Genomic DNA, 15,460 nt, shown 5'->3' on the forward strand with positions numbered 1-15,460 from the left:
AAAATCGACCATAACACAGTTTTAAACCATTTACACAAAGCTGGATTCAAAAAGAAGCTCGATGTTTGAGTGCCACACCAGTTAACAGAAAAAAACATGATGGATCGAATTTCCATCTGCGAAGCCGTGGCCAAACGGAATGAGATAGGCCCATTTCTTAAATGGATGGTGACTGGAAATGAGAAATGAATCACATACGATAACCCTGTGCGAAAACGATCGTGGTCAAAGAGCGGTGAAGCACCTCAAACGGCCAGGAAGGTTTTGCTATGCATTTGGTGGGACTGGAAGGGGATTATTTATTATGAGTTGCTTCCATATGGCCAAACGCAAAATTCTGATCTCTACTGTCAACAACTGGACCGTTTGAAGATAGCGATTGATCAGAAACGGCCAGAATTGGCCAACAGAAGAGGTGTCGTGTTCCACCAGGACAACGCTAGGCCACACACATCTACAGTGACTCGCCAGAAACTTCGGGAGCTTGGTTGGGAAGTTTTAATGCATCCGCCATACAGTCCGGACTTGGCACCAAGCGATTATCATCTTTTTCTTGCATTGCAAAATTTCTTTAATGATAAAAAATTGGAATCTAGGGAGGATTGTGAAAATCGACTACTAGAGTTTTTTGCAAATAGAGACCAGGACTTCTATGAGAGAGTCTTTTTGAAGTTACCTTTAAAATGGCAACAAATCATACAACAAAACGGTGCATATTTGACCCAAATCGGACAATCCGAAGCATGTTAAATAAAGTCCTGAAGTTCATATAAAAATAATGGATTTCTTTTTCCCCAAACTAATATATATACATATATATATATATGTATGTATTTATGATATATAGAGTATATACATACATATATTTATAAATGTATGTGTTATTTCGTCTTGTTTTAACTGTGAAGTTTCTAGGAATATTCAAATAAACGTTAATGTAATTCTATTGTCAGCAGATTTACATAAATATACTTCCATAATGCGGCAAATGTATATAAAAATTAGAGAAATATACATATACAGCAATATTATTTCACCAATAATTTACAAGATGTTGCACATCTGAAATTGCGAACATATAGTAAACTTATAAAAATATTTCATGCGTGGTCCTTATTTACTTGAAGATAACATTGCTTTTAATAAAAGTAAAGCCAATGATTTATTTGAACTTTATTGGCATACTTGCGTGGTTGGAATAAATAGCATTCAGAAGCAACATATTACACGTTTTATATGACAGATGTCGTCATCGTACCAAAGATTTGTACCAAGTTTGATACTTCTTTCAAAATAACCCCAAAATGCTTACCAGAGACTTAAAAATTTAAGTAATGTATATGTTCTTAATCAGCAAGTTATTCGAAATTGACTTAGCCCTTGTTGTGATCCGATATATAGTAGTTACCAAAGTTACCACAGCTAGACAACAATAACTTACACGTGAAACCATTATTTTTATCTATGTATTTGGTGCTGCCATCAAACATTCACTAACATAGTTCTATAGAAAAATGTATTCGAATTTTTTAAAGCTCTAATAAGGTGAGCTTAGATATAATTATATAATCCCAATAGGCTTCGGCCTATATTATTGAGACTATTGCCTTTTGCAGCCGTATTGCGACTATATTTTCTTTTCACTTTGTATAAAATTTTGTACTTATAATTTTCGAATGTCAGTTTGTCACTATCTTGTGACATGTTAGATCTCTGCGATGTTGCTCAAAATAAAGCTGTTGTATTACTTTTTTACTACATTGGTTTATGAGATTAGACTAAAAAAAAAACTTATTGATTTTGTTGTACCGTCACTGTATAAAAATAACTTTAAACAACGTTGCATTGCAAGATTTTACATTCATCTACTATTGCTAAATGTTTTTTTCCATTTAGGTTTGAGTCATTCATTATAAGTTTTTTGTTTTTCTTATTAGGTTTTCACACAGCACTATAACCGCTTCCTTTATTTTTATATTATAAGCACTATTTCAAAATTTATTCGGTGCGATTTATTTCAAATTTCTTGAAACTCATTTTTCAATACTTTTCCTTAACACAGAAAGTCTTCCTAAAAAGCCAATTCAATTAACTATGAGTGTGAAGCTTGCAATATGTATTTCCACAATGCCTCTCATAAGGGATGACCCGAGACACTTTGCATAACCGCACTTCGAGCAATGGCTTGTCGGGTGGAGTCTTTATGTTATATAGAAAATATATTTAACATATCGGTCAATAATTCTCGAGACTAACTAATAAATATCGAACTCTAACCAAAAATATTCCCATTATATTTAGAAAGTTTTAGCATTCAAACTACACCTGTCATAATATTACGTTGTTTCGATTAATTTTTTGAGAACCACAGTGTTTTTCGTGACGGTAATTTTTTATTTTCAAAACAATGGAAATCTCGAATTTCATGTGCTGGTTAAACATGGCTTTTTGATAGAAAAAATGTCATTTGAACCCAGCATTGGCCTGCAGAACGTTATGGCAACTGTTTTCTATCGCATGCAAAAATTTTTGGCTGGAAAACATCAAGAAACATCCTAGTAATTTAAAAAAAAAACGAAAAGTGATATTGAGGAAAAATAGTTGGCGTCTTAACTTAGAGACAATTTACTAACTACTTCCCACCAAAATTTGTGCATGAAAAAGATGTTTTCCAAATACATCTCACATTTGCTTCCAGTGTAACAAAAATATCCTGTCGGAAGGCAATGACTAGAACGATAAAATTAGATGCATCGAAGCTCAAAATATTCTGCTGCATTTTTCCGATGTGGCCCCAAGATGCTCTAAGCAAAAATAGTTGGATCAAAGATGAGTTCGTTGAGGAAGCTGATGTGTATTTGTGGTTCTAGGCAAACCGTTCAAAAAAGAAACATTGAAACATTAGAGAAGCATTAAGTCAAATGTATCACTCTAAAAGTCGACTTGGTTGTTAAATAAGTTCGAATTTCACAAAAAAATAAAATAAAATAAATAAATTGTTTGTTCTTACTTAGTCACGAGACTTATCGACCGGTATATTTATGTATATGTATTTGCTGTTTGATTATGTTTAATACTTTTTAAGTTTTCCGATTTTTAAAAATATTTTTTTAGTGCCATTCTTGGGTATTTTTGCATTTACCTTCTTTTGATTTTCTTATTTCTTTGAAAAACCTTTCATATATATATGGTTAATAGAAAACGAAAGTATATGTATATATGTGCGTGTATCAAAAAAAAAAAGATATAAAAAATAGAAGTAAAACAATAGTAATAAAAATTGTAAATATAAAATTAATTCCGTTTTTCTCTTTTTCTTTCTTCCTTGAAATAATTGAATTATAAATGTTATGGTTCTGTTCGTTTCATATTTATCAATCGGCAAATAACCGATACACATGTTGAAATTCGACATGCGTTCGCGCCTACATGTTTGTGTGTACGGATGCATTTGCGTGTACGTGTTCACAATAATAATTTATACATCCGGAATTAACTAACTTTCATTCACACCTCAACTTCATTTGAATTCGTTCTGTGGCACTTGTTTTAATATTGTTTTGTTTTTTCCTGCCCTTTGGGTTATTTGGATATGTTCCAAAATTGTTTTTTTTTTAACGTTGTCGTTTGTGTACTTTGCTTTATGTAAACATTTTTTCGCATTCATTCATCTCTTAATTTAACTTTTTTCAATAATTTGTGTTGTCTCCATGTTATTTTTTATTTATTTTCGAAAATACAATCATTATTAAATCCACACGCATACTCAAACCATACTGCCCTTTTTTTGATAAATTTTGAAACGAACATTAATCGAACCAACGCTGGCGCTGGCTGTAATCAATCTCTTGATTGATCGAATCAAAAAACTAAATAATTTTCAATCCATTAAAAAAAATTAAATAAAACTAAAAAATCGTCAAAATTAATATATATCAAAACATTAACACCGCGCAGTGATATGTGCTCAAGGACTGATAGCAAAGGACAAATCCGGCTTCAGCGATCCCTACGTTACCGTCCAAGTTAGCAAGGTGAAAAAGCGTACGCGTACAATGCCACAGGAATTAAATCCTGTTTGGAACGAAAAATTTCACTTGTGAGTATTTTTTTAAGATTGTGACTCTCTCTAAGCCTTTTTTTGTGCCTCTCTTTCTCTCTCTTTCCTTCTTTCTCTCTCTCTCTCTCTCTCTCTATCTGTCTCTCTCTCTCTCTCTCTCTCTCTCTCTCACTCTCTCTCTCTCTCACTCTCTCTCTCTCTCTCTCACTCTCTCTCTCTCTCTACCTCTCTCGCTACTTCTTCTCTTCTTTGAAATTACCCTCTCCATAACTCTGCCACCAAACGTCAGTCTGTTAAAACTGTTGCCATAACCTCTTATTAACACTACGAAAAACATCACCGGCCTCCACCAATTAATTTTATACCATATACGCCACAGTAGAATACCTACATGTTTTTTCTTATTATTATTATTTCTTAGGCCATCTAACTAAGTTTCGACTTTTAAATTAAAAATCAATCTATTATAGGTTTCGAAAACTACATAGTTGCCAAATATCAAAAAATCATTAGCAACACTAATAGATAAATTAACGTGGATCTATCGAGAGAACATATTCAGCCGTAATTTAGTCGAAACTAAATAATAATAACTTCTTTACGACTTAAAACAGCTTTAAGCATGAAACTCGCTAATATCGCAATTAAAATCAGAACATGTGTAGAAAAAGGCTTTCAAACCTTTGGTCTATTACTTTTGTACTCCTTTTTTTATAATCAAAAATGAACACTAATTCTATTACAGTGTGTTCATTAAATATTTCTGCTTTATAAAAAAACTTGGCTTAAAAAATAGGTCAGGCACCTTATTCGTTTTAGAGCGAATCTTGAATACTCTTAATCCGATGGCTCAAAACTTGAACTCAGATTATTTGCACTAAGAATATTTGAAGGCTATAAATAGGCGTTAGTAGTAACACATTTAAACTACCTTTATGGTGAAAAGATTGATAAATCACTAAAAAATTTTAAGACAGAAACTTATTTTCTTTATATAATATGTATCACAGTAGACATAGGTTTTACCGATGCGCAACGCACGAAATTATAACAGTTTGCTTAAATGATTTAATTTTCATATCATTTATATAAAATATAAACAGTTAAAACCATTACAGTCAGACGACTCAATTACCCCACACCGCTTACACTGATACATTTCCTCATTTACTGTCGTCATAAAATATCAAGGATTATAGTTAGTTTCCAAAAAAACACTTTGCGTGGTAGCCTTTGCATCGGAGAAAGCCCAAAACTAGGACTGACATTGTCCTAATTATGCAAAAGTAATTCTCTTGGCAAGAACTTTCCTACTATTTACCCATTTTTGTCACAAAGTACCAAAAATTAAGTTTTGCTGCTATATAAACGATTACTTCTCATGAAGACGTCTGCAAGAATGTGGTCTGAAAATTGGTTCAATTAGTTCACGCGTCAAATTCCTATTATGGGCCAATTTTCATTATAAGATATTAGAAAATAGACCTTTTTGCCACATAAAAGCTTACTTTTCATTATAACCCTAATATAGACTTAAGCAAAAAAAAAATTGACGTTTATGATCCAAAGTTGGTATAGTTGATCTTCATGTCAAGCTGCTATGATGAACCAATTTTTATCAAAATGATCCAATCCAATCCGTTTTCAACAGTGTTCGACCTTCGGCCAAAACATGACATTCTTAGAAATTTCCCAATGTAGGTGGACAAAAGTAAACATAAGACAACAGACGGATACACATGCTCAAATCAATTCAGAAAATGTTTCTGATTCGATCGCTATAAGGAAATATGAGTTTGGCTTAAGCCATCCTGGGCGTTGCATACATCCGAACAAACTTAATACGCCCTGTACAGCAAGTGGTGTTAGGTCAAACAATGCATAGCGCAGCTGGATCCAGCAAAATGCATATTCACTACTACTAAGGTAGCTGCAACCTCACGAAATCCTCTTTTCCATTAGTATATGGCGCTTTCAAATAAAAGATTTTTTGAAAAATCCACTTTCACATTCCTGCTTCTCTATGTAAAGTGAAGAAATTCAATAGGTTATGCAATTGATATAATTTATCAATTTACCGTTTCACATTCAATTTCTTCGTTCCATTTCAATTAAGTGGCGCAACCTTAATATTAATCTGCTTTGTAAAATATGGCATACAGTTGTATCCTTTCCACTCCTGTCCCGCCAAATGTACAAACAATACAATCGTTGACATTGCCGCAAAAAGTACATAAGTCTTAATTGAATTTTTTAAAAGATTTGTTTATGTTATGTTGAAATCGAAGTCCTGCAGTCCTAAACACCTACAGCGTACATAGATATTTTAAGTATGACGCACCGACTGGAAAAATACCAACTCATCTTAAAGACGTGTGTTCCTTATTAGAGTGAGTAATCTTCATTTTTATTATTTTCTCTACAAGTATAGAAGTTGCCAGACGCCAAGTGTAGCAGTTTAATATGAAGGCATTGCAAGATAAACATATCTCACACGCTCCTCCTTAGGCTGATAATTTATGTATAAAAAAATGAAAAATTCAATTTAGTTTAAACTTTGGTAACGATACCATGCATTTTGGGTCTTAAAATTCTCTCGGTATTTGTTTCAACATCGGCATGAGTTGTTACCGTAGTTGTAGAAGTGATCGTGGTTGTTGTCAGAGTAGGCATAGCAGTCGACTATAACGAGTCGCTGTGCGTATTGTCGCGTTGTTCAATATTTAATTTAGATGACGTTTTACTGCGCAGCAATATGATATAGGTGCAAGTTGTTGCTTAATAGTCGCATCAATCCGACTAGGTTTGTTGATATCCCTATAGTCTCAAACAAACATTTATTGGCCAATTATGAGCTCGATATTTCGTTTGCCTTTATAATTCTTTATGAATTTAAACTGTTGTTCTTCTAATTTGCTTTTTGTTGTTGGAGGTTTTAAATTGTTGAAGCGAGTTCTTAGAGATCTTCCAAAGTATATTTAACGAAATTAGTAGTGTTTCTGTAGTCAATCAAGAGTTGTTGAAGAGTTGTCTATATAATGACTAGGATAAGGCCTTAATATTACCAAAAATAAAGTTCTTGAAAGTTTTTAGGAAGTTTTCTGCTTGTCGATTGATTGCTGCATGTCCAGGAATGGTAAATATATGTGTAATTAAATTCACCGATAAGAGTTCTTGAAATTCGCTCTATGTAAATGCTCGTTCATTATCACTAGCAACATCTGGTAGATCATAGGGTGAAAAAAGTTCGCCTAATTTAATAATTGCAAAGCTTGAAATAATATTCCTTATTTGGAGTACTTCAACCCATTTCAAAATTTATAAAGTTATTATTTGGATCCACATAATCAATGTGTATTGTGCTCCATACTTTATTACAAGGCATCATAGGCATCAGTGAACTTTTCTCCTGACTGCTTCGTTGCTCTTGGCAAGATTTACGTGCGTATATCATTAATTTTTTTCTTCATACCTTTCTAATAACCACATATACAATCTTGCTAAGTTTTCAGCTTTATAATACCAAGATGTGGCATATGCGATTGATTTAATAACTGTTTGCGAAATTTTTGTGCTATGACGGCTCTACATCCCCGATTTATTATTTCATAATAAATTGCAGAGCAAACTTATCTTCTGAGCAAAAATTTTTATAAACTTGAAATAATAATTAGCCAATCGGATGAAATCTCTTAATTCTGAGATTTTTATGGAATAGGTGCTTTTGTTACGCTTAAAATATAATCATTAAGTTTTTTAACCCATTACTGTCAATGGTGAATTCTAGATACGATACTTTAGATTAAAAGAATAACAATTATTTTATTTAGTTCTAAATCCGAAGATGTACTCGAATCTAGGTTGTCTACTCGTTTTAGAACATCTAATTCTATTAAGTCATTTAGCTTTTGTTTTATTTTTGTTTTGCAAGGGAGTGGTAATGGTCTGGACTTGAAGAAAATTGGTTTAGCACTTTAATCAACGTTTAATGTAATTCCGTTACTATTATGTGGCCCTCATTGATTATTAATGCTTGGCTAAACTGAGTTTTAATTTGGTTAATGATATATGTATAATTATTTTGTAACTTGACTTCGTTTACTAGACGTAATTCAAAAATAAAGGCTCTGGGAAATGAACGATGAAGGAGTGGAGAATTTGTTGTATCTGATACTACAATAGCAAACTACTTTTGGCGTTGTACTTACCAACTATTGACATGCAATCCACACTGTAGTTGACGTAAAAATTTTTTCATTTTCTAAGCTCGGATTTAAAAACTTATCTTTTCAAAAAATGACGAAAATAATGTGCACGGCTATGTCACATGCTCGCTTAACACCAATATTGCGAATTTTTTCTCGCAATGTATACAAACTACCGTACGATTTATCTACAATACTACAAATATAATTGACAAAATTTGATTTACTGTTAACAAAATTTAAAGTTGACTTAGCTGATTTTATTTTGATCGAGAAATTGGGGCAATGTGGCCTATTTTACAACAGACACGGCATTCGTAGCAAAGTTTCATGGCTTTTCCAACTGTAATGTTTGGATAACTTATGTTTCTTATTTTAATTGTTTCCATCGCCGATTTTGTCCTTGTTTCTCCGATTCTTATTAAGGCTTAATTTATTAATGTCGTTAACATGGTTGTCAAGACTATTAGCATTAAATGAAATGTTCCATTCAATTATCAATGCTTTTTTAAATCCATCATGAAGAGTAAATTTACCATCCCCTTCATAGAATTTGACGAAAACCTTTCCGGGTAGACCCGGTATGAATCTCTTTTTGAGGAATGCCTATTAGTACTTTCCAAATTTACAACACAGTATTAGTTTTATTACTCTGGCGAACCATCCAGTAATTCCAGCAATAGGAAGTTTTTTCTTTCTCGATAAATGATTGTAGCTGACATATAACGGGTGCTTAGAAGTTTACATAATTTCTCGTATGTTTTACTTATTGGGAATTGCCGACTGCACAAACTAAGTATCAAAGAATAAGCAGCACTCCCAATAGATTTAAGCAGATGGCTTCTTTGGCATTATCTTCTTGGCAATTTATTTTACAAAAAACAAATCTTGCTCCTCTTTCCAAATATTCCATCCTTCTTTTATTGGAGAAAATTCCACTAAATGCGCTGTGTTATAAAAAGTTTACGGCGGACTATTCTCATTCTTTACAGCCATTTCAATTTAGTTTTAATATGTTTATACTTAATGTACGTAAAAATTGTGTAAACCAAATTGTTCTCGTCGATGATTTGCGATATACTGAGTGGAAAAATACTAATTTGTTTTAAACATGTGTGTGGCTTAGTAAATGCAGTGATCTTAATTCTTTTTATTTTTTCCATAAGTACAAAAATTTTCAGATGCAAATTTCTGTAATTTAATATGAAGGCATTTCAGATAAACATATCTGATATTAAAAAAAATAAGCTTTCGTGGTAAAAATTCGTGGTATAAACTCTGTAAAAAAGTAGGCGAACTCGAAGTCTACTTTTGGCAACATATGTACAATTATTGATCGACGCTGCGTGCTTTCTGCAGGCGGAATGGTAGCAATTGGAACAAATTATATTTGCCTTAGGATGGAACTCCTATTCCCACTTCCGCAAATCAAAACTTTGGAATTGTAAAATATTTTTTTAAATGTGTGGGTTTTATTAGAAAAAATTGATACCAGTTTTTAGATATAATTCCCTGAAAAGCTATAGGCTACCGTTTTTATTCGCTGTGGCCGGTCTTGCAGATGCGTCAAAACGAATTTTCGATTGTGTTTGTAAATGTTTATATTAAGCTACAGATCAATATTTATTATGATTGTAAGTTTCTGTCTACGAGCAAATTACGGCCATTTACTAAATACCGAACTTGATTTATCTTAGTTTTTGCGATCGCAGGCATTCTAATAATAAGTCTCAAATAGACTGGTAGCCGAACGTACGAATTATGACAAATTGAAAGAAAAATTATCCTGATTAAATATATTGAGTTAAGAAAAATCTTTGTGTTGTTTTTTGAATAAAATTCAAGCATAGCTTAATATTTTAAATGAATTCAATTAAGCGAACTATATGCCGATATATATATAGTACTTTCCATCGGTTTTTGTCAATGAACTCATTGTGAATTCACTACAGAAATTGTTGGGTTTCCACACGAAAAGCTGAACCGCGGGAAATTTGCTAGAGTCTTTTTCAGCATTACACCAGTATGAGTGTTCTGAAGAGAACGAAACACATAGTATTCGGAAGCCGCATGGTCCGGGCAATATAATAAATGTAAAAAAATTTTGTAGTCAACCTCGCTCAGCTTTTGCAAAATTATTAAATATCTGCGTAGGGTAACACTGTTGTGGTTGCAGACAACGCTTTTTCTTTTGATCAGCTCCAGACAATTACCTCAATTGCTCGCTTTAATCACATTGGTTATTGATAGAAAGGAGTAGAATCAAAAGCGGGCTTAAGTTGACGCAGATTTGCTCCACAATTCCCTTCCGATCCCACCAAATACAAAACATTACCTCATTATAAATACCTCTCCGCCGCTCGCGAATTTTTATCTATTGGGGGTATGATTTTTTCAGCACATTAACGTAGTATATGACATACTTTTCAACTTTACTGTTCATTATATTATGTCTTCTGGCATTTCTTGGATTTAGTTCTAATAAATTGAAATCAGTAATAAGTACCCTGCGCAATTCAAAGATTTATATTTATGCTGTGCCGAACAGCAGCTTTACTTAATAACGTTTAATGCACGGTGGAATCTCTATAATATATGTTCTTCTTGCCTACTTTCTTGATCTTTGCGATAAAATATTAAATCTAAATAATTTTTACATGCTTCTACTTCATGTTTAAGTACATCTTCTATAGTTGAGAAATTATTAATAACAAATTTTTATACCATATTCAGTTCATTGCCACCGATTATGAATGAATTTGATTTGTTTTTACAATAATATTATGACCAATATTTCCATCCTAATGGACAAGAACGGACGGCGAAGTACTGTGATAACGGGTACTATGAACGGGTACTGGTGAAATTAGCATTTTCTGGAAATACTACGCTAGCTGTACTGTAAAAAGTGCATTGTGTTAATAATGTTGACTCTCTGAATATGCCTTCACTTTTTTGTGTTAAAACAAAGCGTATTGTTTTGCTTAGGAAAGTAATTTGCCTTCTCCTAATTGTTGCAGTTGTTTTTGATAGCATTGCCTGGAGATAATTAGTTTGATTTGAAGAAATCGCAGTCCACCACGTCTAGCCAATCTTCCTATATAGGCCCGCCATTTACATTCAGCTTTTTAGTCGATGTCTACGGTTGGCTACATTGCATCAAAACTATTTGCGCTTTGAATATTGTAACGTATCCGTTGCTCTTTGCTCGTAAAGATTTAGTACCACTATTCTTTGAATTAAGCAAGGAAACTTAAGTTTGCAGCAAATAGTATTTTCAACATAATAGAATTATAGCCATTCAAAGCGCCAAGAAGCTATATTGAGTTAGCTTTAATGATATGCCTCTCTCTTTCTTTCTCTCTCTTTTTCTCCTTCTCTCTCTCTCTCTCACACACACACACACACATGTATATATATATATACACATATATATACATATTTTTTTCCTTTAAATGTATTTTGGCATTTGCTTATTCATATACGTAACGAATCTTACGAAACGAATATCTCGTTTATCATAGCTCAAGTTCAACATATTACCACAGCTAGCGAAATACGTAGATGTTTCACCATGTTGTTCAAAATTGAAACTAGGGAATCCTAGGCACTTTTTTGCCTATGACCGTGATAGCGCTGCTATCACCATTGGACAGCTTGCTCATCTTTTTTCACTATTTTTATGGGCGAAAATTCCGCTAATCCTTTCTTGATATGGCGTCGCATTTTCTCAAACGTTTGCAAAGCAGAAACATATTGAAATGTGTCCTTTGAAGTTATTACTTGCTATGGTATATATAGAAGTGTGTATTTATTGGCCAATCGACAGGTACATATGTAACAAATATAACTTGTTTTATTTTCATCATTTATATTGAAGCATTTCAAATTCTATGTTCGACAAATGCTTCGAAATTTTCATATCTAAAATTATGAAGAAAATTTTTACTATTACAAAAAAAATTTGTTATACTCAAATTCAATATTTTGAGAGGAAAAAGAAAAAATTTAATCCATTCCTTGTTAATTATAATTCTACCCAACGACCGATTTAGGTGAGAGGGTGAAGAAAACGTTATTGTTTACAGCAAAGTTTCAAGACCGCAATCGGAAGTTTCCGGACATACACTACAATGCCAGAAACCCATTTTTATGTTTTCAAACTTTTTTTAAACTCTAATCTACCTGCCTACTTTTTGTAAAAAAACACAAGGTGTTTTAAAAAGCTGAGAAGTGAAATTTAACATTTATACATTCTCCAATGAATCATGACCCAACTTAATCATATTAGGAAATCGTATCCTCAATGTCTTTTTTTTAGTCTAAGAATTCATTTCATTAGTCTAAAATTAAAATAATAATAATAGGAAATCATAATCTCTTTCATCTGAGAAGCTTTAAAGTATTTCGAAAAAACTTTTATGTCTAATTTTGCGTATTTTGTTACATTTTGATGTTGGTCATATCTATATATTTATATTAACTACATTTTGGCCGTCAGGAAGAATAAAAGGTTACAAATCGCAGTAATTAGAGAAATCATTAGTATTATTTTAATTTGAAATGTTAGGAAAAATACTTAATCTCGTTATGCACTTATTCAATATTTAAGACGGCTACACATTTTCTTCACAGATTGTTTTCGGATAAACGATTCGTATTTTCCAAACTTCCTCGTTGACTAGTACTAATAGTAAAGTGGGCATAAAAATAATAACATCAATAGCTACAAAAATATCTTAAAGGCTTTACCTGATTATCCGAAGCCTTTTTTACGAACAAAGACAAACAACGGGCATATCAAGAAATTACAAAAATTATAATGTTATTTAACTTATGTGTAACCAATAACCAAAATATAACTTGTGTACCAACCCTCCATTTGGGAAATTTTTGTTTTACATTCGCGAGTGTTTATACATTAACATAAAAATGTTTCAAAATGTTCGGATATTTTTCGACTTTGCTTTATATTTGTAAAGATTGTGAAATGATACTTTCAATTCCACCAATAAAGAAAAAAAGAAAGAAAGAAAGAAAGAAAAAAAAAAAAAAAAAAAAAGAGAGAGAGAGAGAGAGAGAGAAAGGCAATCTTAAAATATATCTGCTAAGTTTCAGCTTTGTAACTAAATTTTGTGACAATTTTAATAACACACAAAAGCAATTAAGGTTTAACTTTTCGAGGATATTTAGGTGCAATCAATTGGCTGACGTATCAGCTTACGTAGGTTTGTGTTTTTTTTTTCATTTTCATAAGATTAGCATGCATACCGGGCAATTTTAACCTATGAAAATGCTCCGAAAAAGCCTCGCAAAGTGCATACCACAGATTATATTCTGCTAACTTTATTATATATTATACGTATGAATTAACCTGTTGTAATGTAAAATAGGATGAGCTTATTGTGTTCTTTTTTCATCTTTGATTTTCTACAATACTTTGTTTTGAATAGAAAACGAATACATTTTCGGTTTTTTGAATTTTTAACGAAAAATATAGAAGTAAAAATTATAATTTTATTTCGAATAAAAACAAAAAATACAGTCTCCCATAAGAATAAATCTAGAACTGTTTATATCTATTCAAAATTAGACGCAATTATAAAAAAAGCTTTCTACTATATAGGCAGTGTTGTGGGTAGATATAAAGATTTCTTATGTTATAAGCTTTTATATGTTATTAAACTTGCTTTTGCATAAAGATTATGCAGCTTGTTTGGTTTGCGTTAACTAGTGTGACAAGAGCATCGAATACACGTTCAGTACATTTTATTCAGAAAGAGGAAACAAGTCATAACATTATATTCGGCTGTGACCGAACCTATTATACGCATTACCATTATCCTAAAAATGACTAATATTGGGTGGGTGCAGCTAACTTTTTTCTATTTTCATAATCTAAAAAACTATGTCATATTTCTAATGTAGCTTATGTGCAATTAGCAAAAAACATGGAAAATAAATGTATACTGACTTTATATGTCATTGCAGACGTATCCAATTTGGGCTATTTTTAAATTCTTTTGCAAATTTTTAAGCGATATTTTCATGTTTATGAATAGGAAAATGTTTGTTTGATGATATTATAAAGTTTGGCAAACGGACAGGCGCAAATGCTTAGGCCCATTTCGAATATGACGCTGGTGAAGAATGTACATCCCTTATAGTATTTTGAAGCTCTGTTCGGACCGTTATGAAGGTTTCCACAAAAAAATTCAATTTCCATATGCTATAATATTGGGTAGGCATCGCCGATTATTTCTAATTTTACACAGGTACAGGGATAGAATCGCTGATAAAAAATATTTTTAATTACTATGGGTTTATCTGCTTTAGATTGTGAATATTAAGCAAAAACCGATTTTTTTGGAAAGCAGAAGTGCTCGCTGTTCACGTAATACTGCAGGCGTGCCCTTGGCCGATTTGATCTATTTTCAATAGCAGACTGCGCTTAAGAACTTTCATTGCTTTTGCCAAACTGGAAACCAACCGATAGTTTCATTCTTTAGCCAGGAGTAGGTTTACATCAGACATTAGACAGTAGACAAACGGACATACTTAAATCAATTCAGAATTTGATGTTGATCAAAAACATATATTCTTTATGAAGTCACTGACGCTTCCTTCTGGGTGTTACAAATGTTTTGCCAATATAAAAATTGAAAGAAAAAACGAAGGAAATGTAAAAACTTTCCAATTATTATATATGCTATGTTTCTGGAATTTACTGCACGTATTGCTTAATCCCAATGTAAAATATTTCTCAATATATAAAGGTTTTCAAATTATGTAATCCTTTTCGTCTAACGTGACTGATTGCAACATTATTAATTGACATACAAAAATGAAGTTGACATGGGCTGCTGCTAATGACCACAGATCAAATATGGGAATGAACTTAGTCCGCTCACTAGTACCTCAATAGACTAAAATCTATAACCCACGATTTATAACACTTTATATTTAAATCCTTAAAGAAGAAATGTTCTTGTGTGTATAAACACGGCGATAAGGGAGAAAAAATGCAAATCATATTCAATTAAAAACCCAATCTAAAAATAATGTCAGCCTGCGAAGTGGCTTGCTCACATTATTAGGATGAGGCAGTATCAAAGATTCGTGCTGAGGCGAATATAATCTCACAATTTATTTTGCTTAATAGTATCTTATGTAAGTTACGTCACATCATTTTGCA

At 32.3% G+C, this 15,460-nt stretch overlaps 1 protein-coding gene across 7 annotated transcripts in view; it reads left to right on the forward strand.

The window, feature by feature from the left end:
• Positions 1-15,460, forward strand: part of LOC119643365 — a 141,506-nt gene that overhangs the window by 111,331 nt on the left and 14,715 nt on the right. For all 7 annotated transcript variants that reach the window (XM_038042715.1, XM_038042716.1, XM_038042717.1 and 4 more), the window contains one exon: positions 3,958-4,099. In XM_038042715.1, the coding sequence (XP_037898643.1) occupies positions 3,958-4,099 (142 nt within the window). The remainder of the gene's footprint in view (positions 1-3,957; positions 4,100-15,460) is intronic.

Source organism: Glossina fuscipes, unplaced genomic scaffold (genome assembly GCF_014805625.2).
Source record: "Glossina fuscipes isolate IAEA_lab_2018 unplaced genomic scaffold, Yale_Gfus_2 60510, whole genome shotgun sequence".
Taxonomy (NCBI): Eukaryota; Metazoa; Arthropoda; class Insecta; order Diptera; family Glossinidae; genus Glossina; species Glossina fuscipes.